At 41.6% G+C, this 25,928-nt stretch overlaps 2 protein-coding genes across 7 annotated transcripts in view; one reads left to right on the plus strand and one right to left on the minus strand.

The window, feature by feature from the left end:
* LOC135901760 (uncharacterized) overlaps positions 1-17,719 on the minus strand; it is a 32,201-nt gene extending 14,482 nt beyond the window's left edge. The window contains exons 1-3 of one of the 3 annotated variants that reach the window (XM_065431590.2): positions 17,553-17,719; positions 11,356-11,576; positions 7,428-7,599 (exon numbers count right to left, since the gene is read on the minus strand). In XM_065431590.2, coding sequence (XP_065287662.1) covers positions 7,428-7,599; positions 11,356-11,576; positions 17,553-17,619 — 460 coding nt within the window. In that variant the 5' untranslated portion in view covers positions 17,620-17,719. The remainder of the gene's footprint in view (positions 1-7,427; positions 7,600-11,355; positions 11,577-17,552) is intronic. The other 2 variants (XM_065431589.1, XM_065431592.2) reach the window with 2 other exon arrangements.
* A 187-nt stretch (positions 17,720-17,906) lies between these two features.
* Positions 17,907-25,928, plus strand: part of ctrip (E3 ubiquitin-protein ligase ctrip) — a 160,207-nt gene continuing 152,185 nt past the window's right edge. For 2 of the 4 annotated variants that reach the window (XM_065431585.1, XM_065431588.1), the window contains exons 1-3: positions 18,290-18,446; positions 19,747-19,827; positions 22,089-22,217. In XM_065431585.1, the coding sequence (XP_065287657.1) occupies positions 22,135-22,217 (83 nt within the window). In that variant the 5' untranslated portion in view covers positions 18,290-18,446; positions 19,747-19,827; positions 22,089-22,134. Of the gene's footprint in view, positions 18,061-18,289; positions 18,447-18,852; positions 18,970-19,746; positions 19,828-22,088; positions 22,218-25,928 lie in introns of those variants that run through there. The other 2 variants (XM_065431586.2, XM_065431587.2) reach the window with 2 other exon arrangements.

Here is a 25,928-nt window from a genome sequence, read left to right on the forward strand (position 1 = left end):
CGATCTCATAAGGCACGCCATAATGGGGGCTCTGGATTAATTTTTTTTGCAGCTGGGGTTCTTTAACGCACCCCCAATGCACTGGACACGGGCCCGTTTTGACACGGGCGTCAAAATAAGAGGTTGGAGGAGCCGTGTCACTTAACAAAGCCGCGCGTTCTTTGCCACTTGCTCGAAGTCAGCCCGCCCGATCTTGTGAATCCACACTTTTCTTCGTTTTGCGTTGCGCCCGGCGGATGGTAAAACAAAAATGGCTGTGGCTTAGGTAAGGTTAAGCCCAGGATGCGAAGCATACTAGCCTTTATTTTAGTTGTTGAACCACTGTTTAGCCTGGTGAACTGCTGTTGCTTGGCTATATTTGGTTCGGCTAGACGAAGAAACAACTCATGCATTACTTCTTCGCCTTCAAGAGTGGAACGCGACAGCGTTCCCGTCGACCCGCCAAGGGGTGTAAGACAATGGGCTACAGGGCAGCGACTACGCGCCCCGCATTGGACGCGGTGAGCGTCGAGCAAAGCAGCGTTCGGCGCGGCAACGAAATGTGCGCCTGAGCAAGAGACGCACGCCTTAGAAACAGCGCGTTTCTAAGGCAACACCGCATTCACTAGAGGCGCTTTTGTACCGCTTTGAAGCGTTATACTCGTGGCTCAGTGGTAGCGTCTCCGTCCCACACTCCGGAGACCCTGGTTCGATTCCCACCCAGCCCGTCTTGCAAGAGTTGAGCCAAAGCCACTTCTCCTCTGTCGTGACGTCACGGTGTCACGTGATTTCATGGTCACCGCCGCGCCTGAGGAGCTGGGTTGAGCCCTCGTAATATGCTTCGCATAAAAGCTTTTTGCCGTCACTGGGTCTGTTGTGGCAACCGTAGGCGCAGCAGCACGGCATCGCAATTAAGCACTCGGCCCTAACACATTGTATAAAACTACCGAGCTCCTTCAAACCGCCTGCCGTACTTCGTCGCGGAGGCCCAAGAATGGGGGTCGCAGGCCCAAGATTGGGGGTCGCAGCGCGCTGGAAAGAAAAGATATACAAAAGCGCGGCGCCTGCTCTGCGCCGGAAAAAAAATATATACAAAAGCGCGGGGCCCGCTTTCACGTGACACAGATTGGCCAATGGGGGAGCGGAGGAGGCTGGGGCGACAGGAGGAGTGGAGGAGGAAGCGCCTGGGTGAGCGGGGTGGCGGAAAGATCTAAGAATGGCGCTACTTTTGGAAAATTGAGGGGCTTTAGGTTTGCAAAATAGTGAGCGCCGCCTATCGTACAACAAACGAAGCTTCAGTGGTCTGGGTGCGAGAGTGGACTGAAGCAATTTGAGCACCGATACATGACACAACTAGCCGCATTATCACAAAAAGAGAGCAATCACATTCGCGCCTCCTCTGTGTTGGTTGTTCATCTGCTTTTTGCATCTAACCATGGAGAGGGCACTAATGACAGCCGTGTTCACGCATCTGCAGCAGTATTTTTGCAAACCGTCCATAATGGAGGCTAACATCGTAGTCAGCGACTCCAAGACAGCCATCAAGAACTATGTCAAAGGAAGAATCTCGCCGGAAGCTCTGAGAATTTCAAACAACTTTCATGAAGATTGAGACGTTCACATTATATGGGTACCCTCACACTCCTTCCTTCCTGGGAACAAAATAGCGCACAACCTGGCTCAAGAACTGACGAGCCAAGCAGGTGACATGCAAATACTGGGAACGGAGAGAGACCGGCTGACCAGCTTTAACGAGATCACCAAACACTATAAATTGGGAAGGGCCAATTTCCCCCCAGCACACTCCTCGCTAAGTAGATGGCAAGGGATGATATGGCGCCTCTTACAAACAGATAAATATCCGAACCTGGTGGCCTACCACCGCTACTACCCGGACCTTTACACGGATAGATGTAGATTCTGTAACGAAAGGGTGGACCTACAACATATGGTTTGGGCTTCTCCTCGCGCACCCACACAGTATAAAATACACAAGGCGAGAGAGCAGTGGGAGACCGCGATGCTCAGCTGTGCACCGGAAGATGCAACTTAAGGCAATCCAGCAGGCCAAAGATGCCACCAAGGCCCAAGGGCTTGAGGCCGTCATCTAGGTAGAGAGGCCTAGGTCTCAAATCTGTTCTCCTAAAATAAGGTTAATTTCTCCTTTCATACTTAAAGGGGCCCTGACACACTTTTTGAACATAGTAAGAAAACGTTGCCAATATGTTAACGAGGCTCCTGTGAACATGTGAGCCAACTAGTATTGCACTGTATGCAGCAGGGGACTTACAATCTTGTGTAAAAAGCAGTGAAAGATTGCTTGCTCTCTCTCCTTTGCAATGCCATCACGCAGCGTCATTGCAAGCAGGGGAGCCCACAACAGCTATTGGCTGATTTCATGATCACGAGAACATTCTCAGTAATATAATTATTGCTCATTTGAGTTGAAATGAAAAAAATATGTGTGTGCAATTTTAAAAAGATAGAAAAGCCATTTCATTTTTGCACTGCCGGTCTACACAAGCAATTGCGCGTTGCTGCATCTGCTGTGCTAGGCCTCGAAGATTAAAAATGTAGCATAGATACCTCGGCCGCCATGAGCTGTCTCACCACAGACATGCAACATTTTGGCAGAGCCAGAGGTGCCTCCTTTGCACCCCTTGCCATCTCCCCTGTGTAGCTTAATTCAAGCATGCTAGTGGAAATGAAAGGAGAGATAAAGCTACTTATCAGTCTGGTAACTAAGTCTAACTTCGTTTGTGCTTGAAGGATTCAAAATATTTTTGTGTTAGGAGATTCATGAGCCAATGTAATTTAATAGTGATGCCATTATATGTTTAGTTAGAGAAGTGTTTCAGTGCCTCACTAAATAAAACATATTTAATCTTATTGTGAATATCAATGAGTCGTTTCCATAAGCACATGATTAAAATTCTGAAAATTTACAGCAAGACCTAGATACTTGCATTCTACATATCCTTGTGCATATGCATACAGAATTTGGCTGAGATTGAGTCACATTATGTTAAACAATTCTGATGTACAAGCAGTGAGAACAGCCTAAAATGGTAAAAGGATAAATACAAAATTGGAAAGTTCTAAACATACTTTTTACTATTTGAGACGGTCAATTTGCGTAAAATAATGCCGAAATGTAGGCCGGTATTTGCAACAGTTCAGAACTTCAACATTCTCCTGCTGCGTAGGTGGTACCTTCATAACCCTTGCGAGCCTTCTCCTCCAGGCAGGCTTTCTATGCTGCACTGTTATCGAGATTTCGCTTCAGCTGTCTGTTTTCCAGACATTTTTCCAATTCTTCCTCTGGTCTGTGTGGTTGCTCAGAGCAAATTGTCTCTTTAGTTGAAAGTATGCCCGGCTGCTGTAGAACCTCCTTGAAGCCTTTGTCGAAACAAAGTTACATGGCTATATAGAAGTGGCAATCTCTACAACAGTGCATGAATTCAGCTGAGCACCGGTGAAATTTGAAGAATGAACTAGTGCCAGCTCAGTCAGGGCTAGTGCTTGCTTGTTCTTACACCAGTAAAGCTGGTGTACTATCTGTACAAAACTTATGGTTGTGATCTTCATCAGTCGAGCATGAATGGAAAGACAAGGCCCATACAGCTACCATGCCTCAATTAGAATATTTTTTCAAAATCTTCAGGATTGAGAAACACCTTGGCTTTTTTACACATGAAAATAGAATGATGAAGCTCAATTTTGCAACCAAAATCAAAAAATATATAATCCACGTCTCCCCTTAAAGCTTGGTGCATCATAGTTGGAACACCCTGTATATTGACAAGAGAGAATATAAAATGTGCAGATCTGGTGATGACGTATGGTTGTGTTATGGTGAAAGGGCCAGATGTGGCTAAAGAGTCTTAGAATGAAGTGAAGATCTACCAACAATACCTGAAGGGCCTGCTTCTACTTAAACGCATGTGCATGCCCTTATAAGCATGTCACTTATCCATGATAAAAAGCACGAACCCAACATTTCTGCAGGTTCATTGTTCTTGTACAGAGTTAATGTTTCTTAGAAAGAATAAATTGATACAAACAGGCTCATATTCTTGCAAGTACTTGAAAAGAATTGGGAACTTCACTTGCCTCCTCTGACACCGTTCACAAAAAATGTTTTTAATGTATATGACATCCAACTAAGACCTACCACTTAGATAGGTTAAGGTGGTCAGTCAGTTTAACTAGCCATTTCATCTTGCCTAGGAAAAACATCTGCACTGGCTATAGTTTACATATAAAATGTGCGCTTGGTTCATGCAGTTAATTCTGCCATTTCAGACATGTCTATCTGAATATGCATATTTATTGTATAGGCAGCAGCTGTTTCCTGATCAGTACACAAAATATGCTGTCTTCCCTTACAACTCTAAAAAAAAAAAAGTTACTATGTACAAGTTATCCATGCATGACTATACATTTCAGATTGCTTGCAATTTTATAAAAACATCACCTAAATACATGTCACTTTGCTTGAAAACTTAACCACCATTTTGATCCTTCAATGCAGAGTTGCAGTATGCCATAACATCATTCATGCTATTGCGCTGCTAGAAGAGTCAGTTAATGTACTAATAATAATTTGTGATGTCCATCCTCATGGAGGACAAGAAGTACTGTCTGATCACGTAGCTTGCGATCTGCTTTCGCAAGCACTGTAGATGCTGCTCTTTGAGAACAATAGATAACCTTGGCTGCTCCTTGACTGGTTGTATGTAGCAGCTTGGCAGTAGCGAACACAATAGCTTACATATCTACAGCCCTCATAGTTTACATGTAGCATTCTTGGCAATTCCGCCCAAGGTTCCATACACACCTGTTCACATGGCTTTTTCTTTTTTGCTGTGTCAACTTGTAAAAATGATTTAATCAGGCATGCCTTTCTCACCATGTGGAGCATTTAAAACTGCACTGATATAATGGGAACCTTCAGTCAAATATATGCCTTCTGTCTATTACTCCCTCACCCCCCCCCCCTCCATCTTTTTTTCTTTTTTTCACTTTGTACTATAAGTAACAATTGTCAAGCATTGGTAGGACAATCCAGAAAAATTAACCACAAAAGGAATGAAGGAAAGCAGTTGTGTGCAGTTCACTATATTTCAAAGCAACACCAAAACATGGTTGTAGCACTTCTAAGGGAGGCCATTGAAAACATGAGAAGTCATTAAGATTGCCATCTATCCAGTTTTCTATACTGCCAGAGTTGGCTTTTGCTGGTTGCCTTCAGACCAGTATATAATTTACTGGTTACACTTCCCCACATCAACAGCTGAAAAAGTTATGTCATGAGGACATAGGCAGAGTGAATTACAAGCTTGAGTTATTTCTTAGCTTTCAAGCTTATGGTTCGGTAAATGTGCAGGATAAACATTTTACTTGTTAGAATTTTCCAAGTCACTATCACTACATGCCACATATGATATGTTATATATGCTACTCTATACCTCTGTGCTGTTTAAAGAGAAATTACAGAGAATCCTATTAAGACAAATTCAAAGGGACTGTTAAAATTTGTTCATCTTAACCAAAGTGATCTAAATAAATCCAAATCTGCTATTCCCGGTGTGGCCAAATATCCATGACACAAAGTAACAAAGAAAGCAGTACTAAAACCAAAAGGCAGACATAAAAAGTGATTACGTGACATAGATTGCATGACACAATGAATTGCTTTATGCACACTTATATCAGTGTCATATGGGGCAGTTTTGATTGCTATCAAGTTTCATCTGGATTGAATTTATCAATTTTGATTGGCTTCATTGTGCAAGCTGTAGAAATTGATCTCATATCGCAATCGAAAATGCCTCGTGTGACACCGGTATTACTTAATCCATTGAGCAATTGTTGCTAACCAGTACAATGAAAATATTTGTGCTATCATAAAAGCCAATACAGCCAAACCTCAATATAACAAACACAGATATAGTGAATTGTCGAATACAACAAAGTAAATCTAAAATGGTTCTTGCCAGTATCAGTATGCAATGGATACATGCATATAACAAATATTGCATGTAATAAAAGTACTTTTATATCACTTGTGACTCTGTTATAACAAGGTTTGACTATATTTTACCCAGCTTTCTCAAAAATCAGCTGGTGCACTCATGTTTGAAAAAAAAAAGAAGGAACACTAAGAAGAGCATTAAATGTGTGATGCTGGTTTTTGTGGCTCCTGCATGGGCAGTGTCCTTGCCTAATTATCAGGATACACAGGCACATATATCAACGGCTTCTTCAATTATGATTTACATTGTGTCAGCCCTGCAGCTTTCCTCATCATCATTGACGCTGCAAGTTATGTCCACAGAAACAACATTTGCTTCACAGTTAGCTACAGGAGCCACCTCCTCCGAGTCTGACAATTGATCTGGGCCTGTCACTGAGCTGAGTATCAGGCATCAGTGGCAGCTGCAGAAGTTCATCTTGTTAAGCAGAGTTTTTTGCAATGGATACATGGGAAACCAACCAAACACTCACACATTGTTCCCCAAATCCAAAAATTCAGTTTAACGGGGTTCAAGCTTAATGAGAATTCACAGTGTGTCAAGAGTATTGAATTTCCAATTTGTATAAAGCTTATCACAATTTTGTTTTCATTCTGATCGAATGTATTTGCCTTGCATTTGTATTGGTTTCTTGTCCTGTACAGATATGTGCATGTAATATGAATTAATATTGTGGATAGCTTTCCTTGTTGCCACTACTGCTGGCTACTGGCCCCCTGGCCTCTGTCAAGCTGTATGTTTACAGCTTTCTTGCCAGGGGAGCCTTCAAAATGAGTTTTTATGTGTTGTGAATAATTGTGAATCGTTGAATCTAAATTTTGAATTCGAATTCTTGACAGCAATGTATCTAGCACTCACATTTGCTTCTTTCCAACATTCCTGATTGCCACCTTTTCATTGAAACAAAGGTGGCAAATTGAGAAGTTAAAGTGAATTCAATAGAAGTATGCCGCCACATCGGTTTATATAGTATTAGGCATATTCCTATCTTAAACCAAATGGTATTGTGTATGTAAGCATATCACTGATTGAAGGCTGTCCTGAGTATTAAGCTATACAATGAGTAATTTCAGTTGTGTTCATTCATCATAATACTTAAAACATTTAGAATTGCTTTCCTTGGTTCTGGGATCCTCAATAGCACATTAAAAAGACAGGTACAGACATAGAAATGACGACACATGGCACCGCGTGTTGTAGCCATTATAGCCATTGCAGATTAATATTACTTGCAATCCAAACACTTACGTTTACCGGGCATGCACAACATGTAGCGGTAAATGTGCATTGGACTGAAAGTCCTAGATAATTCTAAATACATCTTTTACGTTAGCCATATATGATCGAAAATGTGACTTGCTGTTGACATTTATTTTCTTATGGGCAGAGCTAGAATTTAAAGACACTTACTGCTGACATAACCAGTGAATAATATGTTGAGGCCAGTGTAGTTTCCACTTGGAGTTAACTTCGAGGTCACCACTACCAGCGTGATCCTGTTTTCTCGCATGGCAACAAAGCGAGATCCAATGGCACGAGATGTGCACAGTGGAGCCAGCAAGACCCTTTCATTGTCAGTCAGCTGTGAAGTTAATAATATCAAATATGTAATGGCATTTGATATGAATGCAACAAAAAACCTAATACATGTACATTCGTTTCGTGGCTGCTATTAGTAGACTTCATTAGCACACACTGTCTTTTGTATTTCTTTTCTGAGGATTTGCTCAAATTGTGAGCACGTTTATTAATAAATGTTGCATGAAGATCACATATATTGCGGGCATGCGCGACTCCCTCATGTTCCTTGGTATGTTGTTTTCTCGCATAGCTCCCGTCTCCTGTAATCCGGCTTCGGCGCGTGGCTTTAGTGCGACGGTCGGTATGTTTCTAGGGTAGTACGAGAGATGGCGCGAGCGTTGCTTTGCTAACGCCATCTAACGGCGGGGTTACTTGGGCTCAAAAAGGAGAAGGCTCTTCCTCTCTTTGGCTCGGCTTCGGCTAGCGGCGCGGACGTTCTGCGCGTGTGCCGATCCATGCTTCTGCGAGATCGTCTCGCGAGGCCTACCCCGGAATGGACGAACACGATCGTTTGAACGCTCCACCGCTTGCGTGACCGTATGCGCGAACGACCGGGCGTTGGTGTCCAGCATGGGGGCGAACATATTTGCTCGTTATCCGGTCGCGGTGGTCGAGTCGCACTTCCGCAATTTGTCACGTGCCCTTCCGTATATTTTGTGGATAGCAACTCGGCTAGCAGGCATTAGTCTATGAAAAGTGCAATAAATGCTCTTGTGATTGTTTGCACTACTCTGTTGTCGTTCCTTTGTCCCAAGAGCGTTGGTGAGAACCCCACAATATTCATAATTTCACCTAATATACTGGAGTCGGCTTTGACAGTTGTGTCACATATTAAAAAGATATCATCAGCCATTTGGTCTTGCAGAGCCTTACCAGCTTTCAAAAGTGTGCCAATGAGCACAATTGTGTCCTTGCCTCAAGATGTGCAAGGAGGCGGGAAAACTACTTGCCCTTTTCCTTGCCTCACTCCACGTTTCTTGTACTGCTCCTCCCTCCATGGAGATAAAACAAATGGCTCTATGTCGCACTACTTTACAGTTCATTTCTTCGACATATGCATGCCTGCAGTATACTAGTTGCGTGGCCCCTTTACAAAACTACACACTCTATTCACCAAACGGCTCAACAGGGCTTGTCATGCATACCAGTTACATTTGAGTACTTAAGTGCAGCACTGGAACTACATTAGGAAGCATCTTAATTTTAGAGTGCTTCCTTTAAGTAACATCTTAATCGACACTCCTGCGACAGAAACCACATTTTTTGACATTTACCTGATACTTTAACGGAATGATCGATAGGGCTGGTCAGCATGTCATGGTGGAAAGCAGACTTAACATGACAGGGGCACAGAAAGAACCACAAGGACCGTGCTCTGTCAATGTTGTTCTTGCTATGTTGTTATGGTTTATTCTGTGTCCTGCATTGTGCTGCTAAATCTGCTTTTTACCAATCTTATACATTTTACTTAGACAATCAGCTTTTGTTGGAAGAGCATCATTGATAAGTACAAGTACTTGGGGGTTGTTTTCACCCATAATCTCTCGTGGTGGCGAGGGTGGCAACACATTAATTTGGTCTGTAAGAAAGCACTCAGGAAATTTGGTTACTTACAACGGACACTTAAGGGAGGCACCCAAACACACTAAACTGTTATATTATATAAGGCCCTGACAAACCCAATATCAAAGTATGGTCGTGTTGTTCGGTGCCCCCATAAAAAACACAAAATTAATCTGTTCAAAGAATGGCAGTTCGTTTTATCTTTCCCCACCAAGACTGCGGCTTTTCTCCGTCCAGCTTGCTAAATTAACAGCTCTCTCCTAATGTCGAGATAATGAGTAATCAAAAACCTTGAAGAATAGTCATTGTTACAGTTGTCTATGAAACGCCTTTTCAGCATTTGGCATGAAATTGTCAACTGGGACTCACCACGTACAAAAACATTACAGCTATATTTGCATCAACATATTCAAAATCAGCTTCTTTCCCCGCTCATCTGCCACTTGATAAGCTTGCACCCACACTTATAGATATGAAGTTGAGCAGGATGCGTTGTTGGGCAAATTGGTTCATTGTAATTGGGAACATTGGTTGCGCTTACTAGACAATCTGTCTTCTTTCATGTGATTGTCTAGTAAGCGCAACCAATGTTCCCAATTACTTATAGATATGTAACTATGTTTTTGGGTGTCTGATTTCTTGTTGCTGTTGTTTGCTTGACTTTTGCTCGATTTAAGTTTATGATGTACCTTCTTTCCTCTTTGTTGTTCTTGTATAACCACTCCTATTCCTGCAATAGCTCTGCACACGCTGTAGTATGTAAATATAAATAAATAAATTGATAAATTTAGGCCCACTTGCACTTTCTTTCAATACAGTATACACTTTTCATGTAAAACCTAGTTTTGGCATGAAATGTTGCACACATTTCTGTGACTTCATATTCTTTTTCTCAACTTCTATATTAAATGAACAATCCTGATGTCTTTTGTAAACACAGCATTTTTATTCTCACTAAGCTATACTGAATTAAATTTTAGCTACCACTGCTATTTTAATTTTGATGCAGGAATAATTTATAGGCTAAAGTTGGTTACCTAACTGCATAAACTTTATGAGTTCTTTTTACTATGAAGTTGAGGGCAAGGCTGATATATTTGGTCCAATTCCACTAAAGACCCTGTACTTTCAACTACCTGTCACCCACCGGCCGTGGTTGCTTAATGGCTATGGTGTTGGGCTGCTGAGCACGAGGTCGCAGGATCGAATCCCGGCTATGGCGGCCGCATTTCGATGGGGGCGAAATGCAAAAACACCTGTGTAGTACTTAGATTTCGGTGCACGTTAAAGAACTCCAGGTGGTCGAAATTTCCGAAGTCTTCCACTACGGCATGCCTCATGATCAGAAAGTTGTTTTGGCACGTAAAACCCTATAATTTAATTTTTTACTTGCCACCCCTGTTTGAGCTCAGTCCATTTTATTTCATGAAAATGCATGCGCCATAGATAAGCAGAGGCACGTTAGCAGTTCACAAAATAAGAAAACATCAGAGCTGGTAGCAGGTTATCAGTGTACAGGTTAAAAGAGACATAGAAGTAACCAAAAAACTTACTTCCGTACTTATCAAACCAAAGACATGTGGAAATGATGTGACTGTAATGAAGCAAGTTGAAGGCTGCCAACCAATGGCACTGACACTATGTATCAAAGCACACTCGTAAAAGAGTTGTACATTATATGTAAGAACTGACAGACTAATGACAGGTTTGAGATCTGCATTATGAAGATGTGTCTATAAGAAGTCTGCAATGTAAATGATTAATCAGTAATGCAAGGTAATCACTTATTTGCATCATACAAGAGTAACCATGTATCCAATATGTGTGGCGCAACTATATATATATATTGCAGCCATATTCATATTGTAAATATCTGCACAGTTTGAAGATAACAGGACATATATAAGCTGCAATAAGCCTTCTAGATCTTGCAGTGTGTCATTCAATGCTGCTTTGCCTGTAAGAAACTTTACAGAATGCATCACTGTCTTTTTATTATGCAGTTGATTTTCATTAATTTCATCCTAGTGGACACACAAATCTGGTTAAAGTTATTCAAACATAAGAACCTTCCAGGTAGTGCGACCATAGTCAAAAGACCATGATACTGAATTAATGAAAGCCTATGGCTCGTATTTTCTTTTTGCTGTAAGGTTCATAAGAGGAATAAGTTGACAATTAGGGCTATAAGTACCTTCATGTAGTCAAGGCATCGTGTTGCATCCCAGCGCATGTTGAGCATACGCACAACAAAAAGCAAGCCATCTGCCCATGGTGCGCTAACAGTGAGATAGCAGTGAGAGTCTCCTGGGTACGGAGGGTGTCTGCTGAGGGTCAGCTCAACTGCAGAGTTTCTCTTGCTGTCAGACAGTTCTAGCGAGTGTTGGCCATCTTGACACTGCTCCAGCAGGAGGTCTGCAGTTAAACAAAGCCATATGAAAATGGCAGTCTTCACCTTAACCCTTTAAAGACATTAAAGGAGAATATTAAGGTGAGTTAGATTGACAAACGATTCATCTAGAAATATATCTGTGTGCTAATATACGACTTCATTAGCTTCATTCAGCCTGTTATATGTCCACTGCAAGACGAAGACCACTCCCTGCGATCTCCAATTACCCCAGTCCTGCGCCTACTGATTCCAACTAGCACCCAAGCATTTCCTAATTTCATTGCTACACCTTGTCTTCTGCTGTCCTGGACTGCATTTCTCTTCTCTTGGTACCCATTCTGCAACCCTAATGGCCCAACGGTTATCTAACCGGTGCATTACAGGACCTGCCCTGCTCCATTTTTTTCTCTTAATGTGAATTAGTATATTGGCTATACCCATTTGCTCTCTGATCCAAACCGCTCTCGTTCTGCTTCTTAACGTTATGCCTAGCAGTCTTTTTTCCATTGCTCTTTGCACGGTCCTTAACTTGTTCTCAAGTTTCTTTGTCAGCCTCCAAATCTCTGCCCCATATGTCAGCACTGGTAAAATGCACCGATTGTACATGTTACGTTTCAGTGATAATGGTAAGCTTCCAGTGAGGAGCTGACAATGTCTGCCGTATGCAATCCAACTTATTTTTATTCTTCTGTAAATTTCGTTCTCATGACCAGGGTTCCCTGTGATTAATTGACGTAGGTAAACATACTCCTTCACAGACTCTAGAGGCTGAATGGCGATCCTGAACTCTTGTTCCTTTGCCAGGCGATTCATCATTATCTTTGTCTTCTGCACATTAATATTCAACCCCACTCTAACACTCTCTCTGTTAAGGTCCTCAAACATTTGTTGTAATTCATGTTCATTGTTGCTGAATAGAACAATGTCATTGGCAAACCAAAGGTTGCTGAGATATTCGCCATCGATCCTTACTCATAAGCCTTCCCAGTTTAATAGCTTGAATACTTCTTCCAAGCACACAGTGAATAGCATTGGAGAGATTGTGTCTCCTGTCTGACCCCTTTCTTTATAGGTACATTCATATTTTTCTTGTGGAGAATTAAGGTAGCTGTAGAACCTCCGTAGATATTTTCCAAGGTATTTACGTAAGCAGTCTGTACTCCTTGATTACGTAATGCCTCTATGACTGCTGGTATGTCTACTGAATCAAATGCCTTTTTTGTAATCTATGAAAGCCATATAGAGAGGCTTACTGAACTCTGCAGATTTCTCGACGAGCTGATCAATGAGATGGATGTGATCCACTGTAGAGCATCCCTTCCTGAAGCTAGCCTGTTCCCTTGGTTGACTAAAGTCCAGTGTTGCCATTATTCTATTGTACATTATTTTGGTAAATATTTTATATATAGTACTGGGAGTAAGCTAATTGGCCCATAATTTTTCAATTTTTTAACGTCTCCCTTTTTATGGATTAGTATAACGTTTGCATTCTTCGAGTTTTCTGGGACCCTTGCGGTCGATAGACACTTTGTATAAAGAGCTGCCAGTTTTCCAATCATTATGCCTCCTCCATTTTTGATTAAATTGACTGTTATTCCATCTTATCCTGCTGCTCTTCCTCATTTCTGACCTCATCGCATCTGCAGGCTTGGAGTGACGCCTGACACCTGCAAAAGATGCCGAGAGCGAGTGGGGCGCTATACTAATCCAGCTACAACCAAATTAGGAAGGCCCACTAAGCTTCAACAAAGACACTCCCTCACCAGAACAGGAATTGGCCTCCCTGGTGCAGTATTCGGCCACTGCCTCCTAAATGATTCCGACAATGTATGACTTAGTTGCATAGAAAATTGTAATCGAAAGTCCCGCTGCTGCTCCTCAATTTGAATGAAAGGGACAAGTGGACCTAATACCCACGTGACCTCCTTTTCTGCCTCTCTCTGTGAAACAACCAGTGCTGACGTCATACGAATACGTGGCACCACTCTGATTTTTTGTTTTTGTCATTTTATCCCTTACAAAAGATTTGTACTCGCTACGAATGACGAATTAGATATTACAGAAGCATGATCTTTCAATCTAGCCCAACTTAATATGTTCCTTAAGTGTCACTCTAACTATCAACCATGAGCTGTATTCGTCCAGGCCACAGCTTCTTCTGTCTTGCTTGCCAGAGATGAGCCATGCTCGACAACTCAGTTCATGCTGTGCACTCGAGTTTCGACCCTTGAATGTATTCTTCTGTGTTTTCCATTCCTTTTGCTATCATCTGTTCAGATAATTACATTTGAGCTTTAAATGCATGTTGAAGAAAAGCATCCTTTTTAAAATAGGTGTTTTTCATTAACATTTCGAGTGAATGTAGGATGTAAATTACGCACACAATATATTTTTTGAGTATGGATATAATGTGGCAGAATTTGCTAGAATAAAGGAAGTGTGGAAATTTTGTACAATTTTTTAGAAAATATATGGGAGCTAAAGAATTAAGGTACAATAACCTTCTGATGTATACGCTGTTCAGCAGTAAAATTATGTGAAACTGCACTAAAACATGACCATGCACCTATATGTCTGCTAGCAGCTCTGTATATGTCAATTTTACCATAATGCATGACTGCATCAAAATGATTGATTTGTTATTTGTCTCAAATTGTGAACATTGTACACCATGCACCAATTAAAACGATTGCAGTGAACATGCTCTCCAGGTGAGACTGGATAGTATTGCCCAATTGCTGTCTGTGTCTTTTAAGAGCGTGCTAAGCAAATCATTATTCATAGATCTAATCAGTCGCACAGACTGGTCACCAGCATTAGCAACATTAAATCCAGAAATTGTTTACCAGAAGTTTTCGAACATTATAGATAGCGCCCTCGCTGCAAACACTAAATTAAATGCTTACAGACAAGTTTTCGACTGTATATAATCCTTGGATAACCACTAGCCTATTGAACTGTCTGCCAAAAAAAGATAACCTTTATAAAAAAAAAAACGATGAGTCAGCCATTCAACATTAGTTTATGTAATCGCTATAGGACATATTCTAACATTTTAGGGAGGTTTCTCAAGGACACTAAGAAGAATTATTACAAGAACAAGATTAAAAGTGCTGGCAATAATCGGAAACAGCAGTGGAATGTAATCATTTCTTTTCTCGGCAGTACTACGTGTAATATCCTTATAACGACGATTCAGTGGTTATAAGGATATTATTGAATGCATTAAATGCATTCAATAATTCATTTTCTGTACAGGAAGTCGACCCTTTTAAACCTGTAAATTCGTCATGCCCTCATTTGCCTCACACCTTCTTTCTTTATCTTGTCTCACCTGAAGAAATATACATTGTGATCCATAACATGGAAGACACGAGTGCAGGACAAGAGGGCTTTCACTCCTTTCACATTAACCTAGCCCATTTAACCTGCGACACATTTTCAGACATCATCAACCTAATATTTTAAGCTGGTATTTTTCCAGCCGCATTAAAAAAAAACAAGCTAATTCCTGTTTTTAAGAAAAGTGACAAATTCCTCACCTCGAACTATCGTCCCATTGCCATACTTTCCTTCTTCAGCAAAGTTATTAAAAAAATTGTGGTTACTCGTTTGACTAATTATTTGGAAAATTGGAAAAATTTCACATTGTTTCTCCAACTCAATTTGGTTTTCAGCCAGGCTTTTCTACTGAGCTAGCGTCAATATCTTTAACAGACAACATCAAAACTGCAATAGATGCTGGTACTTTTGTTGCTGCATTATTCATTGACCTTTCAAAGGCATTAGATTCTACTGTTCATTGCATATTGTTTCAGAAGCTAGAATCGATTGGAATAACCAACCGAGCTTTAACTTTACTCCGCAGTTACTTACAAGATTGAGAATGATCAGTATACATACCTAGTACTTACTCATTACCTGAAGTAACTAATATTCGTGTGCCATGAGGCTCTGTTCTTGGTCCTCCCTTGTTCTTATTCTATATCAATGACCTTCCATTATGCCTAAGCTCATCCAATTGTATACTCTATGCTGATGACACTACCATACTAAGTGCAGGTAAATATACAGATTTATTTTTATCCAAAATTAACAAAGACGCCACCAATGTATTGAATTGGTGCCGAAGTAATGAGCTAAGTATTAACACTAACAAGTCTCATTTTATTATCTTTTCTTTGCACAATAGGTACATTTCTGGCACTCCATCGATTCACACTGGTAATGACATAATATTTGCTTCTGACACTACTGCCCTTCTTGGAGTAAAACTGGGCATCTGAAATTTACTGTGCATATAAACTCACTAATGAAGAAGTCAGTATGCAGCACTAGAATCCTACTAAAGGCTAGGTCAAACTTCGATATTAAGACCCTGCTATCACTTTTTTATGCATTTATTCACAGTAATTTTAATTACTGTATATCTACATGGGGTAAGACTTATCCCTCGCATTTTCCCCCATTACAGCACATTCAAGATCAGCTAGGCTATACATATCATGACATTTAACAATCCCACAGCTAATGCTTCATTGCTGCTTCGTGATCACAACGTAACACCACTGGATAACTCCCTCAGCATTTTATTTTACAAATTCGTCAATGGAAAACTCCCAATAACCCTTATTAACCCAGATCAGTTCCGTCATGTTGCTTCTATGAGATTCGCTTCACAGAATAACTTCTTGTTGCCTAAACCAAGAACTAATTACGGAAAATTCACCACTAATTTTGCCTCAACTTCACTATAGAATGCCTATACTCACTAAGCTTAAAGAATATTCTACCACTATATATATTTGCTGACTGACAGAATGAAAATAAAGATTGATTGAATAAATTTGAGTTGTGGACGTTCTTGCAATATGTGTAAAGTTGACTTCTTATACATTTTATGTTTCTTTCTTTTTTCATACCTATGTTTCATTATTTATTACGTATTTATGCTCTTACTTTAATCATGTATGCAACAAGTAATATCTTATTTTCCTGTTGTAAGTATTAACAGGAGGTCTCACCCTTACAGTCTTTGACTATATGAGACCTCCTTCTGTATATACTTCATGCCTAAATGTACTTAATTATATTAATATGCAATAAATTTAAAAAAGAAAAACATCAGACTCAAGAAAAAACAATATAATAGTACAAGCTGAACTGCACAGTTGAATCAATATTAGTATATAAGTTATTAAGCATTTTTTAAACTTATGAAGCATATTTCTTTTCGTTTTTCTTCGTCAACCGCTTATGATTGACCGATTCTGATCATAATTAGATAAAGTGCATCACTCAGGCCATTAACAAAGTGCAATAAATAAATAAATAATAAAATAAAATATTTTATTTACCCCGGCCTGTTCAAACTGTGAAATAGTTTCACCATGAGAATAGATTAAAAAAAAATTATTCTCAAACAATGTTCATTGCATTTCAAGATAAGTACATTACCTTATGAAATAAAAATTCAGAATGAAAAAAAAAACATGCTAAATGCAATGTCTGTGGAGCGCTCTGGCGGTCGTGTAAAATGAGAGTGAAGCTGTGTTACACAGGCAAATTACTTTAGTATCGTTATTCTGGCTACGATGAAACACTGTAGAAGTGCGCGCTTAATATTATTGTAGTTACGTTGTTAAACGACCTTTCAATTTTTTGTCGGAGCACTCGGAAACGACCATCCGATTGGACTACTAAATTTATGTTGGCGTTATCGTAGCTCTTCACTTCAAATCACTTCAATTCACCTGCACTTCAAATGGATAAAATGTGACTACCAAGGCGAACTTAAACCTCTGATCAAAAGCAAACGCCAAAGGTCGATCGGATACTGGCTTGGCGGTTCGATCCTACTCAGGCGTACTTGTAGTTACCTAATTTTTTCTCGAAAGCCTAAACGAGAGTCTGATTCCGATTTAGCGGCAATGAGTCTCAATCCACTAAATGCACTCCCGTCGATAAGCGCACAAAAGGGTTAGATGCAAGCGTCTTACACGAAAGCTGGGCGTCTGTGTCAACAAGGCAAGCTGCAAGAAACAAAATAAGCCTACGCCTCTGCATTCCGAAGGTCCGAGATGAATGCCATTTGGCGCGAAGTAGCGCGCAGCGCACGTACTTGTGGCGGGCAACATTTCAGATTCGCGCTTCAGCGCGGGTGTCAACTCTAGCACGCTCTAGCAGACGACATTTCTGACGCCGCCTATCGGCTGGGACCTGCTGGGAATGCATTAGACGAATTACAATATTTAACTGCAAGCCCTGGTTTAAGCTTTACTAGCTATAGGCGCGAAAAGAATAAAATTAGTGGTACCTTATCCCATTGCCGTATAGACACCAGTTTGTGGCCTCGTTTGCCTCCGTGTTGTTCTCTCCGCAGTCACCAGTTGTGCTTTGCGGGCAGTGTCCTACAGTAGTGTGCAGACGAGAAAATGTTATCGGCACGGGTCTCTGATCTGCGACCGTCAACAGCGTCAACTCCGCAGGCCGACCTTGAAGCGCAAGGTAGCTTTTCTTCCCATTGAATGGAGTGATGGCACTCTGCACTTGCTCTGCACGGGACTGTTTTGTTAACTCGTCGCGTCACATTTTGTGATGACGCGCGAAAAATAAGCATCTTGCAGTCGGTTCTGTGAACGAGAGGTGCGCGCCGTTTTCGATAATAAATGTAAAACGCGCCCTACTACTCACAGCTAAAAATGTTCTGGCAAGCAAACACAAATAGGCGCTGCTACATGACGGTGTGAGAAAATGTAAAAATTGCGCATGCGTCGTATGCGAGCCAAAGCCAGCCTCTGCTCCCGTTGCGTGTGGGAAATCGTGAGCCAGTGAGCCAGTCGTGTGAGGAAAAGCTCCCTGTTCGCTGCCGAGCTGCCGTCGTGAAGTTGTCGGTAGGTACCGATTTCTTGACACGCATCGTATTATGGGCCGCTGTATGAAGGTTTATGCGTCGCCGCGCTGAATTTGGAGTTTATCTGAAGGGAACACACGGGCTCCCTTGTAAACTTAGGCCTAGACTGCGTCGCATTTTTATTTTTTTGTGCGCCTGAAATTTTGTTTTTGTATTTTGGGAGCTTTCCCAAGTGGTGAATGTGTAGCGGCCCGACAAATTTCATTTTTATTCGAGGATACAAATATCTTCGTTGTAGAAAAGTGCAGTGAACGTATTTGAAATTGTGAAAGCATATAGGCAGACGTCGCTATCGACGCCAGAGCACCGCAGCTGACCAATCTGGTTTTAATCCCAGCGAGCTTTTTCTTTTTTTCATTTTCTGTCTCTTTTCTTTTACAGATAGGTTTATTTCCTCGGGAAGGATAGGTGAACCGATTTCTTTGTTGGTGCGTTTTCCCGCGATATGCTCGCAGCGTTTCGTTGAAGAGATGGTGACCTGCGCGGAATATTGTTTGGATCATGTATGTCCTAAGTGTACCCTCTGCGTTGCGTTGTGGAGACATGCGCTCGTTTCTCGTATCCAAGTCGCCCTTTCTGTCCGAGAAAATAGAAAGCAAACAAAAGCCTGCCTCCACAGCATCAGCTGCCACAGCGAGGCGAGTGAGTCGGTGTACCCGCTGTTAGTCATCTATTTGTTGCTGGGACAGTCTCGGAGGTGTCAAAGCTAGCTGCCTTGCCGCACGCAGCTGTGAGGAAAACGCAGTCAGGTAGACTCGCCATACATTGAAGTAAAGCGTGGTACGATCTTGTACGCGTTGTCCGACTGCTTGCCGTCGTTGTGTTCGCTACTTTACTCATTTCCGGTGCAGCTTTCTCTTGGGTCGGGGCCTTTCTTTCACGGCCAGCGCCTGCACGGACAACTTGAAACTGACGAAGGTTTCGAATGCTTAACAGCAGTAGATATTATACTGCGCACGTTATAGAAGCGTTTCGCACAGTACGCACGCGGAGCCCTACGTGCCCCCTGTTTCATTGATTCTATTGTGCATCAAATGTTTAAATTATGTATTTATAGTGCCGTGTTTCTTCATCTGCGCATTTTCTCCAACAGATCGTCTTACTGGAAAGCTGTGTTACAGATGTGATTTGCGATAATGGTTACTCGTCTGTTGTGCTATGACAATCGAGTCTGCCCGCTTAAAGCAGCCTGTTTTTTAATACGCAAAGCTTGTTTGAAACTTGGGCGCCGTTATGACCTTATACGATTTTCTTTTATTGGAACCAACTTCATCTTTCAGGTTAGCTGTCCACCAAGTGAAGAGCAGTGTTGTTGGACATCGACCATTTTTCGAAGACACTGCCATGTAAAAGTGGCCAATGTGAGTGCAATCTGTACATTGTGGAGTAAACTTCTTCAGACAGTCGTTTCTTGTTCTTGTTTCACTGTTGGCAATCAATGAAAAAAAAAAAAGGAAATGGTGCAATTAAGCCACGTGCTTGGAATTTCTTATGTTATCCTTTCCAGCAAATCAATCAGGTCATAGTAATTCACACTTCTTTCGCATCTTTGCTATGAGGGACGTTCCAAAACTAAGTTTCAACATTTATTTTCACGCAGAAACTTTATTGCTAAAAAAGAAAAAAAAATACACCATAGCATCATGAACTATTATACACCTTGCACTATTTTTCCACGTAGACACCACTCACATTGAGACATTTCTAGTAGCATGCAATCAGTTTAAAGAAACCACTCGGGTAAAACTTTGTGCCTTGTGGTGCAAGGCCTGAGAAATGACCTCTTCACCATGCACAATCTGTAGGTGTTCGTGGATGACAAACACACTAGACCCACGTGCCCATTCATATGGGATAACAGCACACACTTCCGGCGACCACATTTTTGCAGCACACGTCTGTCTGCCATTGTGATTTGTACTCAAATAACCTCGGGCATGTCAACCTGCTGCTATTCTCTTTTGCGCTCTGTGCATGCGCCATTCCTCCTCCGCTGACGCTTCTTCCGTCGCTGAACCAGCAACTGGTGTGCGATTCTTATGGTGATTGTTTCACCGGGTGTACCATTTCCTCTTCCAAAAAAATGACGAAACTTGCTTTCGGAACATCCCTTGTACTAGCTACTAGCTGGCGAAATCTGCTCAATTAATAAAATAAAAAGTCATAATATATTTATAGCTAGGTCATCTTGGTGGTAACATTACTTTACTACTCGGTGTTGCACACTGGTATAAATTGGCCCCTGTGATAATGCCCAACTGCTTTTGCCAAAATAGATGTTCAGTAGTTTGGAGTACACAATCTCTCAGTGAAGACCGAATGCATGCATGTTGTCTTTGATGATGTTTGTAAAAAAAGCATCTTCATACGATCGAAGGGCAGTCAACAAGTATGTGTGAACTCAAATTTTAAACAGGCAGAACATCCTTACTACCGAGAAGTTATGCTTCAATAACTTGCTTTATTATTATTATTTTTTTTTTACTTTAGCTGTCACCAAGTTTGTGACCATTAGTTTATGTTGTTGCAGTTGATTCTGAACCAAGCACAGCTTATATGCTTGTTGATGCATAAAGTGCAAAGTGTACAGGAACTCTATCTGGCCAGCAGTACTTGTGTTGTTTCGAAACTCGTAAACGCGCACGCTGCTGTGGTGCACGAAGTACAGATATCTTTTTGCTTTGTTTGTGTTCCTTTATCTGCTGAAGCTCCTATCATTTCTTTGGGTTATCATTGGAGACAGGACGCATGGTTCTAGTTGAGTTTTTCTAGGAAACTTCAGTTAGGGCATGAGGAAGGTTAGCTTAGCAGTTTTTTTTTTGTCTCGCATGAGCTGGGGGAGATATAAGCACAGGAATAGGTCTTGATAATATATAGCTTGTTGCCTTTGCAAAGTGTTCTGGCAACTTCTCATGCTTTGTATGTTATCCTCACCGCCCCCTCAAGTATAAACACTTCTTTTGCCCTATTCTCCTTTGTAAGCACAAGTGCCTTGTGTCTGTGCAAAGCATACATGTGAATAATGTGGATTAACAGTGCAGCAACTGAACACTTTGTGTTGGTCACATTTCAGTATTTAACTTTTAATGTTAGTGCTATGGAAACTAGGTTGAATACAGTTACATCAGGGACCAAGTGTAATCGGGTGTTATCAACGTTTCTTGAGACTTGCGAAACACAGTTCTGTTCACAAGCTACAGCTGGCACTGCGCACAGTACTTACTGAAAGAAAACAAGTAAACAAAATGGCACATGCTATCAGTCTAAAGGCTAAGTAGTTAATATGACCAAGTGTAGGAAAGAAAATGCTGCAAGAAACTTAACTGGTATTTGGCAGGATAAATACAGGATGTAATAACGACAACTATTTGCTTTAAAAAGGCCATGACTGCACTGCAAGTGTGTTAGCAATGTTCTAGCAGCCCTGCTGTTGTTTAGCAGCAGTTCGTTTCACATGTAAATAATTCTGCTTTACTCTTCCGATTCACAAGTTTCTCATTTTTCTACTTAAGCATTGTGATATTTTTTCTACCACTCGCTTTATTCTACGCCTGCATTGGTTAAGGGCTTCCCTCTAAAAGTGTAAAGTTGCTTATAAATGCACGTGCTTTTTGCTGTGCAGAGCCTTTTGATAAACCCTGGTATGGTTTGCTGTGGGCGGATTGCCTATGGCCGACCAACCTAACAGCCAGACAGGGGGGTTAAAGAAGCCACAGCCTCTCGTCGGGACACGGTCTCCAATACAAACCAGGTAAGCCACATTGAATTGCTGCTTTGTAGTGTGGTCTGATGTGCCGTATAGTTTTAGCTACTGTGAGACATTGTTATCCTGTGCCATGCTTTTCTACACTGCTGCCAAACTTGTTCTTGCTTGAACATTTTAAAATTGATGCAGAAGGCTTGAGTGCACAGTCATACTAAAAATAATGTAAATGTAGGATAGGTAAGCATTTTAGAATGAGGCTCTGAAGTGCAAGTACAGTATACCTGTTTTGTTGAGTGTCTGCTTAATATAGTAAGTGAAGTTAGACAACCATGAGAACATGCAGTGTTTTGAAACATTGCTTTTAGTAGATCCTTGTAGCAGCCATGTGCCTCAGGAGGACATAGAGACAAGCTGTAAATGTGAGTGTAGAGTGCTCCGAGGTAGCTGCTTGCATGAATTGAGAGCAACACATGGTAGGTACCGTATTTAATCTCATAATGATCGCACATTTTTGTAAAAAAAATGGACGCAAATTCAGGGGTGCGATCATTACGCGCGTTAAATTTGCTGCAGGATGACAATAGGTCAAGCAGGCTGCTGCCACTGTACAATTGCGCTGTAATAGTGCGGGACAGCAAAACAAAATTGGCTGCCAATGGAGCAAGCCGAACGCAATTTTTTTCTTCTCACGAGTACACTACGTGCATTGAAACAGTTTCTTCCTTATCAGTAATAAGTAATATCGTTAATATAGGCAAGTTTGTGACAACAACGTAGCCATGTCCACTTTGAAGGGATAGAAACAGAGATGGGCATGCTTACCTGCCAGTGACATAGGAACACATGGCGCGCGTGCTGCGAAAACTGTGGCATTTGTCTTCACTACTATCCTAATATGGCATGTTTCCGCTAAAGGTGGGCGAATATCTTAGCTTTGTTACAAGCGTCGGCGTATGAATAGGGTACACTTCTAACGTATCAGTGTAAATGTGGCCACTATCGTTGCCGCTCGTGATTTGTTGCGTGCCCACGAGTGCAGACGAGAAGAATCGAAAGGCGCCTTTTTTGTTGTTGTTGTTGGCCAAAACCATTATGAAGTCAAGTAATAAAGCCAAGGCAAGTTTGGTTGTAGCTTTTTTTTTATCATGTAAGTGTGGAAGGGAATGAAATGGGGCATCTGCTTAAGGATCCTTGGTGCGTGCAGATCACATGGTATGTCTTCGAGTCATTCGCGTAGCATTTGACAGCATTCGACCAATGGTAAGCGCGATCATCATTAGCTTGACTTGGCACACGACATATCAATGCGACAAGCTCGGGGTGTGATCATTGCACGGGAAAGAAAAAAAAAACACATTTTGATGACAAAATTCAGGGGTTCGATCATTATGTGTGATCATTATGCGAGTAAATACGGTATTACACTGGTGCACTGAACGCAGAGTGGGGATATATGCGTAAAAAGCGAATAAGTTCATACAGGAGACAGTTGCATTATTTATCGGAAGCTCTTTCTTTGTGCATGGCACATGATTGCATGGTTTATGTTGGGCCATGTGGCCGTACATGCAGCTGCTTTGTTTTGGCTTGTAACATGTTGGTTTCAGTTGGACACTTGCATTGGAATATTGTCACTAAAGTACTTACGTCAACCCTCCGTGCCAGGTTTTTTTCTTCATTATTATAAAGTAAACACAACAATTTACTTTCATTTATTCAGGAGAAAAAAAAAAGTGACATGGATAATAACAAATGGCACTCTTAGTATGGTCCTCACATTCCTATCTTCGTTTTCCATAGCTTTGTTCCGACACACATGCTTCCACGACAGTGTCACTGTGTAAGGTAAAATATATATATATATATATATATATATATATATATATATATATATATATATATATATATATATATATATATATATATATATAGTATGCGCTGCTTTGAATGTGTGGCAGATGCCAGAAACATGCAACAGTGGTCCTTGCGCTATGGTGTGAATGTTTGAGTGGGGAATAGCTGTAGTAGCGGTGTGCAAAGTCTGAAAGCCATTTCTCGGATCAGCGGATGCATGCTCCACGTGGCGCAGCCATGCCCACAGTGGGGCACATTCTGCAGTGCACTAACAAAAACACAGATGGACAAACTCGGAAACATGAGAAAATATGCTTCTAGAAGTATACGACAGATGGTGAAACTACCTCGGAGCTCGCCAATTTTGTGTTACTGCATACATGCGACTCGAGAGAGTGCAGAACGTACTGGTACTTCGGTGGCACTGGAAGGCTTAGGTAATCTCAAAGCTGCTTCGCTTGTATTTGCCCACCGTACTAGATTTCATTTGGAATTGCCAACAATAAATGGAGGCAAATCATTTTGTAGCCATGCTGTGACTTACGCTTGGGACACGAATGGTACAAATAAAATTATTTGAATACGCTTTACAGTGTAATTATAGTCCAGTGTAGTACATGCACAAGTTCTTGTTGGCTGAACTATTCCCAAGTATGCTCCATAAATGTGGTCTTTCTGTAGCCTGCACTCACCATCAAGCACTTGTTTGGAAGCATCCATGTTGTGGGGTGTTCTCCTCCCGTCTCTTGGGACAAAGGAATGACTACACAGTAGTGCAAACAATCACAAGGGCATTTATTGCACCTTTCATCGATCAATGCCTGCTAGCCGAGTTGCTATCCACAAAACATGCCGATGGGCGAGCGACAAATCTAGAAGTCCGACTCACCGCGACCGTAAGCGAGCGAATATGTTCGCCCCATGCTGGATCCCAACGCCTGGTCGTTCGCGTGTAATGTCACGCGAATGGTGGCGCATTCCAAGGCAACCACGCGAGACGGTCTCGCAGAAGCATGGGTCGCCACGCGCGCGCGGGGCGTCCACGCCGTGCGCCGACCCGCCGGGAAAAGAGACCCCCTGTCCTCCCCTTCGCCCCCAAGTAACCCTGCCGTGAGGCGGCATTAGCAGCGCAACACTCGCGCCATCTCTCGCACTGGGCCTCAACCACATCGACCGCCGCGGGCATCACGCAGGCCACGCGGCGAAGCCGGATTACAGGAGACACGCCAGGAAAACAACATATCAGGGGATGCGTGAGAGTCGCGCATCCCCACAATGTATATTCATAAGATGTATGTAAGCATGTTCCTTCACACCCATAAACATAAAAGAAATTTAGGTGCACAGCACTATTTTATATTGTAATGCAAAAGATATCACCTGACTCTAGGCACTCCTGAAATGTAAACGAACACATAAGCAATACCACTTCTATAACACAGGGTGCTGTAATTCGGTAGTGTCACATTTGAATTGACCTCCTCAGCCATGTAGTATGGTTGTGTGTTCATAAGGCCTCCAAATTTATGTACGTTTCTGGAAACACAGTGCAAAATTTGCAGAAAAAAAATTGTATAGCTGTAGCATCAATATTTACAGTAGTAAACAAAAATAAATTTTGCGTGTTAGGTCGTACGAGTTACTGCTTAGAAAGTTTACACTGAGAAAGCAACACTATAGTGGCATCACCTGTTTGGTGCCACTACAATAACACCACGCTACGCCATCTAGCCACCTTAGCCATGCCGCATGCCAATTTGACATGAGTCAAAATAGCAATGTCGCTCGTGTACTTCAGTTGGCTACTGGCGCGGCTGTGGTACTGACTTTTCTAGATGGTGCTAGCTATGCACCATATTTATCAATTCCAATTCAAAACTGGTGCATTTTTTAAGATCTTCG

Source organism: Dermacentor albipictus, chromosome 1, assembly GCF_038994185.2.
Source record: "Dermacentor albipictus isolate Rhodes 1998 colony chromosome 1, USDA_Dalb.pri_finalv2, whole genome shotgun sequence".
Taxonomy (NCBI): domain Eukaryota; kingdom Metazoa; phylum Arthropoda; class Arachnida; order Ixodida; family Ixodidae; genus Dermacentor; species Dermacentor albipictus.